Source organism: Pezoporus wallicus, unplaced genomic scaffold (genome assembly GCF_028554395.1).
Source record: "Pezoporus wallicus isolate ANWC-B61680 ecotype Strahan unplaced genomic scaffold, APGP_CSIRO_Pwel_v1 contig_6354, whole genome shotgun sequence".
NCBI classification, from domain to species: Eukaryota; Metazoa; Chordata; class Aves; order Psittaciformes; family Psittacidae; genus Pezoporus; species Pezoporus wallicus.
In genome coordinates, this window is record NW_026638688.1 from 4,117,147 (window position 1) to 4,137,120 (window position 19,974).

General features: G+C 40.5%; 1 protein-coding gene across 2 annotated transcripts; it reads right to left on the reverse strand.

Moving 5' to 3' along the window:
* Positions 1 to 946: 946 nt before the first annotated feature.
* G3BP1 (G3BP stress granule assembly factor 1) lies at positions 947 to 19,968 on the reverse strand. 2 transcript variants are annotated; one of them, XM_057411960.1, is made up of 12 exons: positions 19,951 to 19,968; positions 8,492 to 8,605; positions 8,121 to 8,202; positions 7,597 to 7,770; positions 6,867 to 6,957; positions 6,295 to 6,388; positions 5,735 to 5,939; positions 4,889 to 4,990; positions 4,219 to 4,330; positions 3,688 to 3,813; positions 3,471 to 3,580; positions 947 to 2,506 (listed from the first exon to the last, which is right to left on the reverse strand). In XM_057411960.1, exons 2-12 carry the CDS (start codon positions 8,584 to 8,586, stop codon positions 2,300 to 2,302), a joined length of 1,398 nt encoding a protein of 465 aa, XP_057267943.1. In that variant the 5' UTR covers positions 8,587 to 8,605; positions 19,951 to 19,968; the 3' UTR covers positions 947 to 2,299. The 2 variants fall into 2 exon arrangements, with proteins under 2 accessions (XP_057267943.1, XP_057267942.1); XM_057411959.1 differs by having other exon boundaries at positions 3,471 to 3,601.
* Between the last annotated feature and the right edge of the window lie 6 nt (positions 19,969 to 19,974).

Genomic DNA, 19,974 nt, shown 5'->3' on the forward strand with positions numbered 1-19,974 from the left:
CTCTACATTTTGTTCAAGATGCTTCCAATGGAACTTGCTTTTGAAAAGTATTTCTTTACAAGACATTCCAAGAAAACGTTCTGTAAATATTTTATTTTGCCTGTCATCTTGGACAACAACATCACTTTCTGGGTCAACACATTGAGAGTATGATTCATATGAAAACAAGCATAAACTTCACCTCACAGGCTTTTCAATTCTTCAATGACATTCCTCAGCTCCTTCTTAAACCAGACAACGAGCTAGAACTGCCCAACCCCCACTACAGAAATGGTGTTTCAGGCTTACGGGTGCTTTTGCAGATTTGTTAAGAGCTATAAAAGCTTCCATTAATAGCACTTTGGTAAGTCTGAAGTGCAACCTGTTACTGCAGTCTTGGATTTAACATCAGGAAGACCAGAGAGCCAACATATGAGAAGGAAATAACATCACAAACAAGGACAGAGATTCAGTGAAAGACTTCCATTGCATAGATTCACCTCACAGTCATTCCTGATATGACAAATGCAGAGCTTCTTAATTAATACCAGTTACTACCACAAGAGGAAGCAGTATGTATTTCCAGTATGCTGGCTGTGAGAGCATACCACAGCTACTGCTGTCACACTTTTCCAATTCACTAAAGGCAAAAAAATTTACTGTTCTGAAACAGGTAATACCTACCTGCCATTTTTGGGCTAGGGCAGCTTTGCTCAAGCTTTGAAGCAGGCAAAGGTCAAGAGAGATATTGCTGTGCATATGCAGTTATATTAATAAATCAAAAAAACACTGAGACAATGAGCCCTGACACTTAAGCAAACACACTAAGCAGTTCTCTTGTATCACCAAGAGCTCTGAAAGTCTGGTGTAGACTCAAAATTGTCATTTCCATCCAGCTGTTTACCACCACACATTACAGAAATAGTGCTGCTTTGTACAGTACAATTTAAAAGACCTTTAGTTGAAATTACCCAGTTTTGTATTTTATTTTCAGTTTCTTTCAGACACAGTGGAAAGCGTTTAACATCTTTAACACCAGGACAGAGAAGCACCTTCTGTATTTCTGACAAAAATGCCATCCATTCACTTCAAATCTGGTAGAAGCAAGGGATGAAATTCATGCCTGAACTGCAAGAACAACTATTACATACAGCAGCTTGAACTGTAAAGGATGTGACAGAGGTATTTCTACTTCAGTTGTACTTCCGTAACATTTGTAATGGGGCCTGCCCAGCCTCAAGTCAAAGTCATTAAATTCAGCATCCAAAAAGTACTTTTTTTCAGTTATTTAAATGCAGCCAAACTGATGAGCAGAAGGTATTAAAAAACCATCAGCTATAACCAGCTTTACCTAGTAAACCTAGTGACTTAAGGAAGAACCTTGGAAAACCCTTGGAAAAACTCCAACATACTCTTGACTTGATAAAGCAAATCTAGACCTTTTTTATTTTTTTGTTTGGGTTTTTTTCATTTTTTTTTCATTTTTTTTTAACAATTTGCCAAGACTGGAATGAGAGATAAATAGAAGGCACAACAATTTTGCTTTTTTTTATACAAATACAAACTAAACATGAAAAAAACTCCCTATCTCAATAAAAAATTTCACAAGTTCAGGAAAAGTGTTTTAAGAGTCAAGTTCTAGACATTTAAAACCTATCCCACAATCCAAAATTTTTAAAGTGGTAAAGCAGTAGTTCCAATTCCTTTCCGTGATCATGTATCAAAAGAAATAAAAGATTCTATGGATACCCATTATTCCACTTTTACAGCGCCACAAAGAGAAAGGTGAATGTCAATTTTTCAAGTGGCAGTATCCCCGGACCAGAGGATGTTCACATGACCCTCAAAGAATAAATCAATAGTTTTGTTTCTCTGCCCTCGAAATACTTGCCAAGTACTAAGTTTTCCTACAGGCTCTTGAACGCATGCACGTGAAATAATAGTCCACTGACTGAAATGCACCCAAATTCAGTAGAAAGGGGGGAGGAAAAAAAAAAGAGAAAAAATAGACATTCCTTTAGGAAAAACCACTGGTACCAAAAAAATCCAGTCCGTACGTTTGAGGTGAACAAGAAAATTCAGTTCTTTTCTTTTTAAAATCCACTTTTCCTAAAGCGTTGTTCCACAAAGCTGGAATCTGGGACAAGGACTAGAAAAAAAATAAATCACAAAACCATAACACAAACAAAAAGGGGCCAAAATAGTATCAAACGTAGCAGTCTATAACAGGCTAGGGCCACATTCCAAGATACCCAAGGCTGAAATTCACAAATCTGCAGGAAAAAGGGTTTTCGCCACCACGTCAACATCTGCGATGCATTCACTGGCGTTGCCCGATCCCCCTTCCAGCTCCAAATCCTGGCTTCTGGGACATTCCTCCACGTGGAGGCCCTCGAATCCCACCTCCCAGCCCCCCACGAGTGCCACCAGGTCCACGTGGTCTGTTATCTCTGCGGTCACCCTCCCTGGCAGCTCTTGTTTTCTTCTCCTCCACGTTCAGGCGCACCTCTCCCCTGAACATGATGGGCTGCAACAAAAGCAGAAAAGGTACTTTCAGTAATGACTCGCCAGTACCTGCTCAATGCCAAGCAGGTTTCTGCAACCTTGCCTTACATCCTCCTCTCCGTGAGAGAGAACTGAAGTACTTTATGATTGGTTACTAGAAAGTGGCAACAGTCAAACAGTCATCCAGACTTTACTGGAGAAGGTGTAAAAACAGATTCGAAAGTGATACTTGAAAAGCAATCTCAGTTCACACTGAGTATTCTGACACATTTTAGAAATGAAATGCGACTATTACTTGGGCTATTGTATTAGCCCAAACTCAGACCAAATCTCAAAGCTTAAAAATCTGCACCCAAGTTACCTTTTAGCTGAAGAACAGATATATGCTGCCAAATCTGCTGTACAGTAAGAAATTAAAGATGTTCCTGTCTGGTAAAAAGCTAGGCTGTAACCAAGGACAGCACACAGGTGTTGTAGTGCATCCAGATTTGTTGCCTACCACACTCTACAGTCATGCAGTGCACATTTTGCATTAGCAGTCTCTGGTAACAACCTAAGCAAGTACCTCTTGCCTTTTTTAGCAGAAATTCTTGTCAACCTGCACACTAGTATAGCTCTTCCCTTTCAACTTTTTCTCAACCTCTCTGACAAACAAGATTCTACTTGTCTATAGGGTCAGGTTCTCTACCTTGTTTCCTGAAAGCTACTTACCTGCTTCCCACATACAGTTCAGCTGTTTCACATTGCAGAAAGGCTCTATAATGAATAAATTCATGTTCACCTAAGCTGTTATAAGCTACATCAGTGACAAAAGACTCAACCTGTTCAAACACTGCACAAGTCTTGGAATAGGAAGGAAAGACACCACACCTACTTTAATATGGTCCCTTTGGCCTTTCTTGAACAACTAGAATCTTTTATTGTTAATCTGAAGAACAGTACCTGTTACTAACAGATCAAAACTCACTGACTGGAATTTTATTTACCCTGCTGCTAAGGATCTTCTGAACTGGTTCAGGATCATCAAACACCACAAACCCAAAATTGGGGAGCTTTCCACCACTGTTGATGCGGAGTTCAACAACATTGCCATAGCCTGCAAGAGAAAAGCCAAGTTCTTGGGTCATACATTAGAATGCTCTGTTGACCACACTGATGGCTACAACCCCCATACCCTGAGACACAGCAAAGAAACTAACTTACTTTGGAAAAAGTCTTTAAGTTCAGATTTATCCACATCATGGGGAAGGTTCCCAACAAAGAGCTGATGACTGTCTGGGTATCTCACAATCCGTCTAGTTTCCACATCGCCTTGTTCACCCTCACGAACTTGAACAGAAAAGTAAAACTTGTTTAAGAAAAGCCATTCCCCACCACAAACAAAAAAAAAGCCATGGTCAGAATTAGTACCTTACAAAAATCAGAATTCACATTGTATTTATCCATTCCTATATCAAAATTAAGCATTTTATACTAGCAAGTTTGTAATTGTTCACTTTTTCTCACCTGAAGCCAAACACTTGAGTAAAAACCTAGATACTTTGAACGCCAGTGAAATTCAGCTTTAAGGCTTGCCAGACATTCAGACCAAGCTAAAATAATCATATTCACAAAAGTAGTAGAAATCATTCACTTATTCACAAAATTAATGAGATTTTAAAAGCTTTAATCATTATATTGCTTCCCAAAAATCATTAAATAGCAAAAAAGATTACTCTTTGTAGTGTCTCTTACTTGGTCTAGGACCCCTCTGTGGTGGGATGCTTGTTCGCTGCTCCCTCACTCGCTGATCCCTCTGAGGTCTCTGAGGTGGGGTCTGAGATTCGGGCTTTGCCTCAGGGCGGGGCTGTATCAGACAACAGCAGAGTTCAACTTTTAACAAACCACTATCAAGTTGTTAAAGTAAACTGAAAATACAGAAAAAAACATAGTTCTTTCCTCCTGTGACTAAAATGCATGTTAATGTGTGTTGGCTTACACACTAACAGCAAACATCCCACTTGAATTAAACAGTTTCAAAGTCACCCCATTCAGAGTTAGGTACAATAAACAGTGTCTGCCCAGAGCGCAGAGGCAGGTACACAGACTGTGTTACACAAACTGAAAACCTCATTCACAAATAGACAGTAACAGGCAGGAAAAGAAAAAGTTGCCTCTTTTGTTAAAAGGCTGCAATCATTTTAGATGGCAGGTACTCAGCACTCACATGGATATTCCCTGCCTCCATGAGAAACAATTCCTCCCCAACACAAAAGCCAAGAAATAATACTTGTATGAAGTCTATCAGGAAACACTGAGTTTTAAGTTTAAATCATAAGCAAGCAGATTTCACTATGTTTTTCCCCACCTCAGTTTACTGTCAGCCAGCTTAGCACTTCTACTTTCCCAAGTGCTGGATTCCTACCTGCGAGACTGGTACTTTCACAACATGAGGTGGTATTCCGGATACTGGAACAGCTCCACTGGGAGGGAGGTTCTTACTCGTTACTAATGCCCAGGAGAAAGTCTTAAAAAGAAGGTAAGATTGTAACTCAACTCCAGATGTTTTTATCCTTCTGAAATATATTCCTGATAGCTAACAGACAAAATGACAGTAACAAATTTTAACCTGTCCTTGAAATTTGGGTTCCAGCCACTAGCAGTTTCCCCACAACTTAAGTCATTTAAATTCAAAAGACGTAGTTCCACCCTGTTTCTAAATTCTACATGGAGTTGAAATAGGACTGTAAGAACAAGTATCACATCAATATAAACCAAAGTATTGGTTTCTTGTACACTAATTTGTCCACTTTTGCCTCTTTTAACACTGAATAGTGACAAAAATCCCCAGGTAGAAATAAAGTTGCATTTCATCCCTTTTCCCAATTCAGTATGTTGGCTGCAGTCTGATGAGGATTTCAGAAGCTCTGTTTATAAACAACAAATCTGAGCCTCTCACTGCTGCCACAGTTCCCATACACACCAAAGACACATAGCCTTACGTTAGCTCCTGGTATTCTAATCAACTAGTTACTAGCTAGAATTTTAACTACCTGTTACTGTATAGTAACTAAGGGACAGGAGGCAAGTGGTCATGAGAGGATTCATTCAGGCTTGTGGGGAGGGGGCAAACACAGAGCATTTAAATACTTCTGATTCGAGCTGTCTTCCCTCTTGCCGGAAAGCAGATCATGCTCTGCAAAATGACAGGAGCATCAAACATACTGATGATGCTACCACATCATAGTAAAGAACCACCCACTGTCATTACCCTGGAGTCCTCTTGCACTGCAGGAGCTGGATCAGCAGGAGCTGGAGAAGGACTTTTTTCCACAGTCTCTTCTTGAGCCGTCTCCTCTAATACCGGCTCAGATTTTTCTTCCTGCACCTCTGGTTCAGCTTCCTGTTCGGGTTCTGGCTCTGGCTCAGGCTCTGCCTCTGCAGCAGTCTCTTCCAGGTGCTCCTCAATGTCATTGCTATTATGCAGCACCGCAAAAAGAAAAAAAGAGGTGCTACTCGCTACATGCTATTTGCCTAGTACAGAAGTTAAGCACATTGCATTCAAGAGGAAGAATAAAGATAATCTGTCTAAATAAGGCCACACTGCACAGAGATGCAAGTTCCTAATTTTTATGAGAGCAGCAAAAACATTATGTCTACTGGAAATCTCAAATCTCCGCGATCAGCCTAACAGCACTTTGGTTTCAGCTGCCCAGTAAGCACAAATCACTGGACTGTCAAAAGGAAAACTGAAAGTAGCAATAAATTCCTTTGACCTGTTCTACAAGCACTCTGTCTTGCACAACACCTGATTTCATAACAAGATATTACCTGACAGCCTGCTCATAATAAGCACCAGTATCATTAGGAACAGCCTCGGGTGTCTGCTGTCTTTCCTCAGGTTCCTCCCCTTCTTCCTCCGATTCTAAATGAAGTTAGAAAAGGAAAAAACAAAAGCCACACACGAATCTTTAGTACTTGGTTCAAATGCAAGGCATTTTCCACAACATGAAGGTGAAAGACAAAGACGCCACTGGAAGCGCTATTAGATGTGACATGGAACAAACATTTTCTCATACTTCTGCTGTCATTTCAGTTACTCAGTTTTGACCATGGTCAAACACCATGTTCCAAACACTTCAGAGAAGCAGATTTACAGCCTACAGATCTGACTGCAACTGCTAAACTAAGTCTTATGGTTCCTTTAATAGAAACAAAATATGCCAGAAAAATAATCATCAGCATGCCACAACTCCTCGTAGAGTAAGGAAAAGGCTCAGAAGAACATGAAGCTTAATGCTGATCTGCCTTCTCCAGCAGAAAGATTTCCACTGTTCTGGGAATGTTGGTAGAGACCCAGAAACAAGTATCAGTAGAACCAGCCAACAATTCCTCCTACTTACCCTCTGGAGGTTCAGTGTCAGAGTCACCAAAGACCTCATCTTGGTAGCGGAAGATATCATTGTGAACATAGAACTTGTTTGCAACAGAACCCTAGAAGCAAATCAAAGGAGGAAGCAGTTCAATTACATCAACTGCATTAATGTATTAGTGCTTTTAATTCTGATAGCTCACAACACCAAAAAGGCAGGAGCAAGAACTTTCTGGGGTCAAAAGAATCAATTCTTAGCTCCAAGTGAAACTGAAAAATAAGTGACCTTGCAATACTCCTTTTTTCTATAATTTTCAAATATGTTATCTGTTTTGTTCAAAAGGTTGTCTAAAGAGCCAACTCAAATGCTGTCATCACTTTACACAACAATAAATTCTGAAAATCATCTCTTCAAACCACAGGAAGCATCTTCCTCTTTGTACTAGGTTCTTTTCAAAAAGAGACCCAGTTGCTAGGAGGGCAAATCAAAGATAAAGCAACTTTAAAAATGCTTTAAAAAAATGCATTGCACATACCTAGTAGCCAAAAGTAAGGATATTTGCAACTGTAATTATGATATCCAAGGTATGACCATACAGCAGCACTGTATTTCCTAAGAAGTCTGCAGAACTTTACTGCTGAATTTTGTAATAAATTACCTTCCAAGTCTAACCCTGAATTCTAACACAGAACCAGAAATGTCTCAATCTTGACATGGTATTAGAAGCACTGTAATAGCACTAGCATGCACTACAGCATACCTCAGGGGCAAGTACAAATGTCTGCATGAATCTGCGCACAGGCTGCATGTTGTTGGAGAGCTCTCCCATCACCTGGACTACAACACCATCATTAAGAGTAGCATGGGCATCCACATGACGAATCTTCGTGTGGCAATCCTTGAAGTTTAATGACAGCACCTTCTTGTGGATATCCTGTGAAAGAATGGCATACAGGTTGAACTGCAGAAGCCATTTCTGCTAAATTAGCAGCTTTCAAAGAAAGCAAAAATATTAAGTATTGTTTCAGAATATTCTAACTCTAGAGAAAAAGGTTTGCAGCATGCTCTTTAAGTCTACTTTGCAAGCAATTTTACATTATTAATTTCAATAAAGGAAGTATATCTTGCCTAACTAATGCTGTTTAGAGTTGGCAGTTCTCTCCCTATTTTTGATAGAAAGTACTTGGACAAAGGGGTAGGAATCACAGGCAGATGTGTCTCTTCTTAGCTACAAAGGTGACAAAAAAAAAGGAAAGAACAGCAAGGTTTTCTAAAAGTACTTACAGATTGCCCATAGACTGCATCAGCTGGTTTTCCATTGGAATCCAAGCCGCCATGGACATAGGAAGAGTTCTTTCCATAAAACCTGTTAGAAAGAAATACTTTAACACCAATCTTTATTATGCAAGAACACTGAGCCTCTACGTAAGAGTGCACTATGAATAATACTCTCAAACATAATTTCAATCTGAATTATTGAAATACAGCCACACAATTAGAAGTAGCAAACAATACACTTTTGATTTAATTCCACTAACAACCAGAACACAGATACACAGCAAGCCAAAACATAGTAATAAGCTTATTCACCAATTTTAACATACAAACTAAAGCATTCACACAGAAAGCTAGCTCAAAGTGAAGCAGAGCTTTACCTGTGCAAATAGTCAGGTGCTTGGTTCAGCAGAGTATAGTACTGCCTCACGAACTCCCGCCCGACCAGCAGGGGACTTGGCTTCTCCATCACCATTTCTTTGGTCAACTGAAAACTGTGGAAGAATCAAACACTCCATAAAACACAAGCATTTCAGATTGTTGATCACATAGTGACAGCATAAACCACATAATCATAGTGGAAAGCACACACCAAAACTCATCAGCTGTTTTACCACAGTAAGCAATTTAACCAGTATGTTTTCAGAGTCATCAGTCTTCAGTGCTGAGAAGACTGCTGGGTACCAAACCAGCGGTGGGAGGCTGCATGGGTGAGGAACGTTACCCCAGCATGACAGCATTTAACCATCCTACACACCCTCAGTAAAGCAGGTGGCAAGCAAGTATGGTTCTTCAAGAGGATTTGCTAAGCAGCTAAGTCATTTACAGTAGATCCAAGTTCTACTTACCTCACTTGACTTCACAATCAGAATTAAAAGTCAGATGTTCTAAGGCAAAGCCTGTGCTGGTGTATTAGGGGCATTTTTAAAAGGTCAGAATGAGTCCAATCTATTTTTATCAGGAGTGCAGTACTCCTTGCTTGACAGTGACAAACACTGTTGAGAACTATCAGATTATATTAAAATTACTATGCTACAAATACATGCTGCTCTTCTCTTTCTTCCAAACTCAGCAAGTCACCTCTTATTTAAATCCAGACAACCAGTCAAATGAACAGCACCATCCATACCTAGGCCCAGAGACAAAGCTATCTAGCTATCTTCTACCTAATTTCCACAGATCTAAGTCACAAAAGGAAAGTCTTTGCAGGTGGATTACACAATGTGTGAATCTTCAGTCCAGGACAGTCAAAACTAAAGCACATTCCCGTGTTTCCTTACTTTCAAATGATCAGACACACTGTTTAAGCTCATACAAAATAGGTTCAAACTGGCAGGGAAACACACGGGCATACTGTTGCTACCTAACTGAGAAGCAAAAGTAGATTTTCTGCTTCATACTCAATTATACCAAGATGTAGCAGAACAGGTGCTTAGTTTTGCTGTTGACATATCACAGATAATACACAAGAGCTAACTTTCTTGCAACTATTCAGGCCCTGCAGCGCTGACACTAAAGAGCTAGGGAAGTGCTATCTGCACTAAGTCAAGCAGACCTTAACCAAAAGGGTATTAAAAGGCCACATGTAGCAGCTGGAAGAACTTTCTCCCTGTTACTGAACTCCAATCCCTTCTTCCCAAACACATGGCATTCAAAGTCAGTATGCACATACTTCAGGCGTGTTATGCAAATCTAAACTAATACACTACTAACTCCACAAAACAATTCAGGAGTCATCATTTACTGATCTCCTTTCATATCTAAGGCTGTACAACTATAAACAGCTCCAAGAAGTGGCAGCATCAACTGAAAAAAAAAAGTCCAACTAAAGTGGATTCATGCCTAGGCAGTTACACTGGGACAAGCTTTCTCACAGCTATACATAACAGCATCCTGTATCCAGGTAAACAGAGTTGCCCACAACTACCATCTAAACAATGTAAGGGGGAAAGAAAAACAGTCTGCCTCTCCTTTGAACTAAACCTCACCCCAGTTCATCCAAGGCTCTTGCTTGACACTTTCATCACATTTGCTGAATTTCAGAGTAGTCCTTTAAATGCTAAGAACTGGTAACAGGCTATAGCTTCAAAAGACAGAGGTGAACTACTGGGTTAGTGTTATTTCAGTGACAGTTTCAAATGCACACCATATATAGGGCTGCAAAGAAAGCTACAACCATGCTGCTGGATGTACAAGGAATGCAAAGCAGAAGCTTCAAACCCCAAACAGAACATCCTACAAAGCCAAGTCCAAATACACCTGGCAAATTCCTTACATCTCAAACTGTGGTTTAGCACCCAACATACTGCAATGACAAGACAATGTTTAACCATACTGGCAAAACACATTTGAGGATGTGATCACACCCGGACTCCCAGCAACAGTCAGCATGCACTGCATCCAGCTTAGCTGAAGATACAGGACACAGATTTCTACCCTGGGAGGTATGCAGCTGAAGGTTCAAAAAAGAAGCCTCTGGAAGTGTAAGCATAATGTATTACAGATACATGTGTCCAAGAACAAACACAGTCTGAAGTAACAAAAACCACAAGGATATGAACTTGTTTGCTTTCTAGTGCATGCTAAATTAGATCCCCACAAAATATTATCAGATGGTAAGAAAATACACCACAGGCAAAGTAAGGGTAAGTTGTGGGTACCACTGCCAACTTCCTCATTTAACTTTGCTTCCTGTCAAGCATTTGTGAAGCTCAATCATTACAATGGGCAGGATGACCCTAAGCAGCAGGAGTAGAAGTGGCAGACAGGCAAGACCTGTATGTTTAGATCCAGTCAGCTTAACTGACACAGTAAAACTTAATTGCTCCACAACAGCTAGACCTGCCTCTGTGTTTTGAGTTTACAGTTAGGAAGCCAAACCTACCATATCCCCCAAGACCATCATTCAGAGTACAACAAGAGCACTACACAGAAGAGCATACATACTTGCTTGTTTACTTTTCTGCCTGTCTGGGCCTTGGAGTTTGTTTGGGGTTTTTTTTGAGGGATGGGAAGGGGGGAGCAAGGAAGGTGCAGGGGTACTTTTAATTTCTTTCCAAAGACTAGTTTCCCCTGCAAATTAAGGCTTATTCCTATAGATGTCTATAGTCAGGTCTTCCACTCAATTCTGTTCAGTGCTGCATCAAGCTCTTTTGAGAATTATTTTCAATTACTTTTAGAATACAATGTACAAAGCCTGACATCCTCACATAATGGTAAACTGTTACCTGCAGCACTTAAAAGCTCAGCAGCTCATTCACAAAAGCTCTTCCAGATTTCCCTTCAGTGAAAAGATTCCTCACCTCTATTATTCCACTAGCACATCATCTTCAGTGCTGTTCTGAGGTTTCCCAATGCTGTACTGAAGATTAAAAGTGAAGCACGTGGTGCTGCTTATGTCTGTCATATTTACTTGCTAATAAAATAATCAGAGGACTTCACTATTGATAAGGGTGACAAATTTATCAGAACTCACTCTTAAGATGAAAAGAGGAAAGTGTCTAGATTTCATTAAGCGGATCTGAAAAGAAATGGGGAAAAACCTTTATATGACCTAATTGGAGGACAACAATCTGGTTTTACTCCTGCTACACCTGCTGCTACATTGCCAGTTGCCATCTGTTCCTGTTCTCCAGCCAGGACAACCTGAATGATAGAAGCCAAGCATCTCCAGAGAGAATATTTGCTCCCTGCCACTCAAAGCGATTTATTACTCCACAATTCCTTGACCTAAGAATAACTGCGAATATTTTATACTGCATTTCTACTGCATAAATAGGAACAAATGCTTGAACTGTCACTGCATTACTCCTGACAGAAGCTTATCCACACATTTTCATGTCATTTGAGGTAATGATGAAAGGGTGAAAATTGACAGGAAATGCTAAAAATTAGATTATTTAAGATTCATTTATAAATGTATTTATATTACTCCATATATGTAAAACAAATTAAATAAATCAAATTATAACAAATACACTAGAGTAATTCTGTAACATCCCTGTAAGCCAAGAGACTTAAGGGAAGACAAATACCTCTTTTACAGTGGTTATCACCTGGCTGGTGGAAAATTCCACCATCTGTTACAATGCTCCTACTTGGCAGAAAATCAGTGCTGGGCACTGAATTTCTAAAGTCTGGTTATGTAAATTAGAGCCATTTATGTAAATTCCACATTAGCAAATCCAGATTTAGGGCCATAAAAACCTATTAGCATATTAGTATTCAGAAAAGGAATACTCACAGAACACCTAACAGCCAGCATTGGTTAGCATTTTATCACCAAACTGCTACACAGTAGGGTTTTATCGCCAAACTGCTACACAGTAAAGTGAACTAACCATTGAACATCTCACATCACTTTTAAAACAGACAAGGCATTTAGTCTGAATCTTGTTTTTACCAGACTTCCTACACAACAAAAAGCTCGCTACATTACATCGAGGCACCCAGAACTAGTGGCTGCAGAACCCCCACAGCCTGATTTAACAAGCCAGAGGACCAGATCCCATTGAAACAAAACAGGACAGAAAATCCCAGAATTCACTTCCTAAAGTGTGTGGCAATCGTAAACAACTTCTGTCACGACAATTCTTAGTACTAACAGAAAGACAAAATTGGTATTTACATTGAAGCATATTTTAAACAGGCCCTGGTTTGTTTCCAACATTATCCTTATGTCTTTGCTCTCTGCCATCTTAATTTCTACAAACTACAATTCAGATCTTTCATTTCTCACTGTAGTAAAGCAACTCTGAAAGCACCACTGATGTGCTACCTGGAAGAACATTTTTTTCCACCTAAACCAGGGTGTAAAAATTCTCACGCAACACTACTCCCTCGTTCTGGTATCAATGAATTCCTTGACACAACAAGGCTTTTTGAAAACCTTGTGAGAAGGTCACATGGAAGAAAGGTGTCTGTATCTAAGGCACATCACATTACAAAGCTGGCAAACGGCAATTTTGGTAGACATTAAAGGTCTGGTCAATAGTTAGGAGGATTGTTTAATTAAATGTCATTTGGGATTTCTCCACACTGCTTAGCAACAGGTGAGCATGTCCAAAGCCACAAACCATGTAGCTATACAGAGCAACCAGCACTTGCAGCAGTTAACTACTGCTGCTTTGGACAAGAGAAAAATAGCCAGAACAAATAAAGTCCTGAAGAAAACTCCTAATATGGCTCCAGCAGCACGATATAGAGTAGAAGTGAAGCAACAAAAGCAATTCCACTTAACTCAAACTCTCCATGCATTTTACACAACGAGCATCTGCTAGTGCTGCTGACTAAGCAAAATAAAGGGAAACCATCATAAGAGGAGCTGGTACCTGCATGTGAACTACGATACAAAACATTAGAGGGTGAACAATGAAGCACAAACAAGCTAAACTTGCATCTCTAGGCAAATTCCCGTGCCCATTACGACTGGGGATTTGTATCATTACACCAGCTTACTCTCCAGTAAGAAGAGTACTGTAACAGTAATGTTTTAAATATGTATTTCCTTGAAAAGGAACACTACAAGGTAGCAGACAAGGTGAGACAGGAAATACCCTTCTCATTTTAATACAGCCTTAATTATATAAGGGGAACAGAAAAAAAGAAAAATAGAAAAAGAAAAAAACTTTTCAGTTGTTGACCCCAAACCTGAATTATGAAGACCTGAAAAAGCACCTCAAGTAAGTGGGCAACCCAAGCCTCAACCACTAATCTCCCTCAAAGAAATGGGTCTCATCGCCTCCCTGCAGATGCAGAAATAGACAATGTCCCAGCAATACAGCTGTGTTTTACTTTGACAGATTCAGGGGAAAGTATTCTGTCTGAAATAAGTTACCTTAAAGGTAGCGGTCTTTCACAGAAGGCAAAATATTTGGAAGCCACAGCCTGAAAACTAAGTGATGGGATAAGTTACCCAATGAATAATGAAATATTTGAAGATCAGATGGGAACAAGTTGCAAGGTTACCATCATTCTCTTACTAGTATCTCCTGGAACACAGCCATTTCTCCATTCACTGCAGCAACTAGTATATATTGTATGACAGCACAACCAACAAAGACAAGCAGTGTCTTAGTGAGGTTTTACAAAGAGCTGGATCCTAAACAAATTACACAGCAATCAGAATGTGCATCCTTGGCCAAACAGCTTTCTTTGTACTTAGTTATCCCAATGCTGCTGAAATGTATCTGCAGAAAAGCATACCTGAAGCCCTTTGAGACAAACTGATGAGGAACAAGAAGAGCCAGAAATTACACCAACATATCGGTAAGAAAAATCTAATTAGAAGCTTAATTTTGTCATCAAAGTATCCAAGAAAACAATTCAAATTTAAGTGCAAAAAAAGCATTTTCATTACAAGACTAAAAAATAATTCAGAATTGCACATTTAATACTGCTCATGCTAGTACTGAAAACCCCTCTGCTTGCCAGAGGCAGATGGGAAGCCTTACTCAGCAACAACGCACACCATAAGAGTACAAATAAACAAACCAGGAATTGCTGCAGAAGAGCTGTCACTGTAGAACTCAGCCTGTGTTTTTGCTAACAAACCTAAGTGTGATCCACAAGTTGATGCATGCAATGGAGCCTGCCAGTTTGTAGACAAAATTCAGTGCTTGCATTGTTCAGCTGTGCCAAGAGACAAACTTAATATTTCTACTGCTACTATTCAGAATTTAGAAGAACACTTCTGAGAAATACGATTTCTAGAGTATTACACAAAAAAGGCCCAGGAGAAACAAAATACAAAGATGACCACATAAAGTCTAAGTTAAGGTAGTTAAGAAGGCCCATACCTGTACATTAAGGAATGTTCACCGGGGAAGGAAGAAGATACTAGATATTATTCCTATGCTTAAGAGCATAAAGGTCCAAAGACAAACAGCATATTAGGTCCTGTCTAAAATGGGAGAAAAAAAAAAGAATCTAGCCTAGAGTAATCTTAAGAATTTGGCATTAAGAGTAAGTGGTATCACAAGACTCTCTCACCAAGTTGTTTTTCTTGAATTTCCCCTGAAAACACTGGCTTCTGAGTGCTGGGCCTATTCTGTTGCAGACTTGGGTTTCTTTTTCCCCATCTTTGATTTTTCTACTTCATGTCACACAACCATCACATCCACTAAGCAATACAAACAGGAGGACAACATTTCTGCAGAAGCAGCATAAGCATTTGAGTCCTTGCTTAGAATCAGCAACAAGAAACAGATTTTCTTGTGTATTAATGTTTGTAACAGCTGCCCAATGCCCATGACCCTGCAAGTAGCCAAATACCTGGAGTTTCCCTTCAGAGAATAGCTAAGGTATTTAGCACTGCTTTCTGGAAAGTTCTGCTGTACTGTGTCACAGGAAAAAAAAATACTCAAAGATAGAGATCTAAGTTTTCTTATGTTACAGATTAACATACCGTGTTTCACATGCAGTTTATTACTTTTTCTTTCAATACACTGTACATCTATGATAGGGGAAGTGAAATATTTTCATCTGTTCTCAGATGTCTCAATACAGCTTTGCATCTCTCAACAAGTCACCAGACTTTCCTACTCATTACACAAAAGCAATACAGAGTAAGCAAGGTGGAATCTTTAGAACTTAACACACAAATTTAAGTTCCTATTACTTTAGATTTATTGCCCAACAAAAAGCCCACCAAAGCACCAAACTGGACATCTTCATCTCTGGCTTTTCAACATCAAGAAGTACCAGAAGAGTGCCCCTAACAACTCCTTTGCTAAATTCCTCCTGCAGCAGGATTCATGACATAAAATAGACTTGTGCACAGCTTCAGAAGTACAACCTGAAGCTCAAATACTATTTGGGGATTTATCATGAGACAACTTCACCTCCAATAGATGTTACCATACAGGTCACTTGAGCTGCTCATGTCCTGCCTCAGTTCGGTAGAGAAAAGCAGGAAATAGTCATGCCACTGCAAAAACGCAACGCAAGGCTGCTGTAGAGGGACCTGCTGGAACACTGAGCCAAGATGATCTGCCCTGAGCCTAATAACACTTGGTATCATCACAAAAGTATGCCTCAAGAATCCACAGAAACATTACCGCGCTTTTAAAAATAATCCTATATCAGATTCTCCTAACCAGGTTTTCCCCTACCCCTGGGTGAAGGACTTGCTCATTTCTAACTAGAGCTATTCCAACCTCATTTACCTTCCAAGGAGAAGCAGTGGGTTTTTTTTCTGTAAAGTTACATTTTATCCATGCAAATCTCATCCTAAAGGGTGGCAGGATTAGTGCTAGTCTCGATGGTTTGCTTATTCAATTTCTTAATGAAAACTAAGTCAGTTTTATGCCTATACTACTCTCCAGACTGCTTCATGATAAAGTAGCTACTTAGACCCTATGATTTTGCCATTAGAACAGGTTTTGTTTTGACATCCAAGAGCTGCTCCAACAACTCGATGAAGTTGGCAGCAGGTCTAGGCTTCTTCCCTCTTAGGTCTGCAATTTTTCCACTTGGCTCCACTGTAGCTTCTTAAAGTAAAAAGCAAAAGTTACTCATAGGCAGTCAGAAGAGGCAGATAACAATACCTAGCTACACAAGCATTAACAGTGAAATTCAAGCTCTCTCCCGCTTGGATTAAAATCACCAGGATTCAGATTTAACAAAATATTTTCTGCATGCCAAGCAACATGGACCTACAACAGATACCTGTAGAGTGAGAAAACTCTTTCACCTCTACCCATTCTAGCCACAGAAGACTCTCAACCTTCAGGTACTGACTGGATCTGAGCACTTAATAGTGATCCACCCTGGCATCGTTACATTGTGAGACACTTCAAAACAAAACAGAAAGTAAACCTAATAGCAGTCATAAGTGAAACAGAAAACAGTACAGGGCAATGCAGAAGAAATGGAAGATGGCCACCAGCATTTTAGAATGCAGCATTTCACATTTGCCTCAGCAAGGTATCAGACTCATAGCAGATTATTTGTGCTTAACTAGCAGCTCACAATCTTCTAGCTCTGAAATCAGTACTCCATCAGCTATGTCTTTCTGGAAGAGATCCAGACTTAATACAGCAAAACTTGGACCTCATACCAGTATAATATTCACTGCCTGCAAAGTTTTAGGGATTCTTTTCAATTACAATAAAATCAAGACCTTTTTTATTACTCGATGAGGTAGCTGAAGATTATCAAGTCTACAAGGAACTTCATGAAGAAATTAATAATGACTTAAACTCAGAAGATTTTAGAAAGGCACATGTAAAGAAATTACCAAGTCTTCTAGACAAAACTATCACTTTTACCTTTTGTTTGTTTCAAGCACAGCAGACTAAGGCCAGCAGGACAACCAGCACCACCCTGCTAGAGGCTTGCTCCACTTTGATTCTTCATTCATCACATTAGTCAGACAAAAAGGCCCAGGTTCTAATATTAAAACCTGGAATAATCAATTCAAATGTTTTTCTAACTCAAAGGCTATTTATACCAACCTTATGAGTGCTCTCTCAACTGTTACTACTGTTAAACAGAAATATTAATATGTATTTAGAGTAACATCATTGTTGCTTTATTTTCATTAAAAAGTGTTCCTCTGAATATGTTCACCTTCCAATTTTCAAGGCAAAAAAAAAAGAAGTATCTTCCTGAGCCAATAAAGAGCTTGCCACTTCATCAGGTTCAGAAAGATTTCATGTTTAAAATTAAGATGTTCAAACTTCTATCATTAGTTGTGTTGAACTCTACTGATGCTGTTGTGCAAGCAGTATTAACAAACAGTAGAGCAGTGGTCTTATAATCACACTACAAGCAAGTCTTACTATGCTTTTGCTGTTTCTTAGACTACAAATGCAAAGCATCCCTACAGAAGATCCTGATGTTTACACTTGACCCACACAAAAGAAATCTTGTCCACCAGGTCTTCTACCTTAACTTTAATTAAGGTTTTCTAGCCTTCAACTCAAGGAGTTCACACTTAAAGAACACAACCCAGCAAAAAAGGTAGTTACTTAATTCACACAAGTCAAGAACTGGACACTACTATGTAGCACCTGATGTATAAAAGACTCTTTTCAAAATAAGATTTTTAAAGAAGTTTTACATTTTAAAATAAATTAGAAAATCTTCCAATGTCGATGATTTCTTCTAATAGATTTTGTATTACATTTTACAGTAGTTTTAACACTGCCTTTTGTGCAAACCAGCCCCTGGAACATGTGATGCTATCTAAAAAGTTGAGATCTTCAGCCTAAAGATGCTCTATGACTATTACAATGCAAGAACTTAACCATGTAAATACCTACAGCTACCCTTCAGTTCAGCTATAAGTTCCATCCACAGCTTTACAACATGAAGCATACTGACTGGAACACCCCAGGAAAAGGAAAGTCCAGTTCGCAGGATGTGCACATGCTACCACATGTATACTGCACCACAGGTATACTGCAGAACTATCTATTTATCAAAGTCATTAGGCTTATTCTTTACAGAGTGGAGTAACAGTGAAAACTTGGTCAAAGGGAAGATTTCAGAGAAGGTCTGAAATGCAGTTTTTGTCTGTTAACTTTTGCACTCCCTTCCCATTACAAAACCAATCTAGAAAGTCTTGGTAGCTAAAATCAGTCCAACACACAGCACACTCGATTTACAGCACGTGGAAGCATGAGCTTTCAGAGCTCAACAGCAGTGTCCACATTTCCTAACGCTGTCACTCCTGGCTGAGAGAGCACAGGCTGGACAAAAATAGCACACACTGGAAACATGGCGGCTTGCTGCAAATGCTGATTCCAACCAGTGGTGGGGGGGAAATAAGTATCATTTTCTTTGTAAAGAATACTTACTGTCTACATGCAGTCCTTAGTATAAAAGGACACCAGGTAAGCCCACTGTGAATTAATAACACATTATACCATCCTGATCAAGACTAAAATTTATCTGTATGCTAGCCTTTTTCTCTGTTCTTCCTCTAGTAAGCATATCTAGGGCCTTACAGGAGGCTGGGAAGTCTTCACAGCAGCCCTAGCTCGCATTTAAATCTTGGCTTAAACTCGAATCCAGCCAAGGTCATGCGGTAAGTCAGAGCAAGACGCATGCTGCTCTTCTGCTTGAATTACAGCTCTCCATCTATAAAGTTACAGCAAGGGAGACACCTAAGATCCGATACACCGGTACGGGCGACCTCACTATACAAGCACGCAGGATCAGTCCCTCAAACAGCTATTGAAAGGGGCTGTCTCAGCTGCATGCCAGGTACTGGGTCACCGCATACCTAATCCCCATCCCTCTCAAGAAACCACCCCCCAAAAAAGAAACAAAAACAGCGAAACAAGAACCACCACCATGCAAAGCCGAGAACAAAGATCGCAGCTCCACATCTCGGCTCTCACAATGAAGGAATGGCCGATATCTCCCCCCCATCCCCCGCAAATAACGCTCCCTTTTAAGTAACTGCTCGCCAAGCAATGCATTATCGAGCCCAGCTCCCCCCACGGAAGCCCCCGAAGGCGCTGTGGGCCCGGGAGGTTCCTCGCGTCCGAGGGCCTCGTTCCGGAGCCCCACGGGGGGGGTACGAAAGCCCGGCCACGGGGCCGCTTGGGAGGGCGCTCGCCACAAAGCACCGCCAGGACCGGGCGGGCCTCACTCGCGGGACCGGGAGGGCGGGAGCCGCCTCAGCGGCGGAGATGCACCGGGTGCCCCCACCATCAGCCGACCGCGGCCTACCAAGGTGGTGGGAAAAGGGGGGGGGGGGGGGGGTGTAAACGGGAAGCCTCAGGCCAGGCCCGGTGCGTGCCGCCCGCAGCCGTCCTCAGGAGGACATGACCCGGCCAGTGGTTCCCGCCCGGTCCCTCCGCGGCCGCAGGGACCCCCATTCCCTCACCTGCGGGCTGAGAGGGACGGGAGC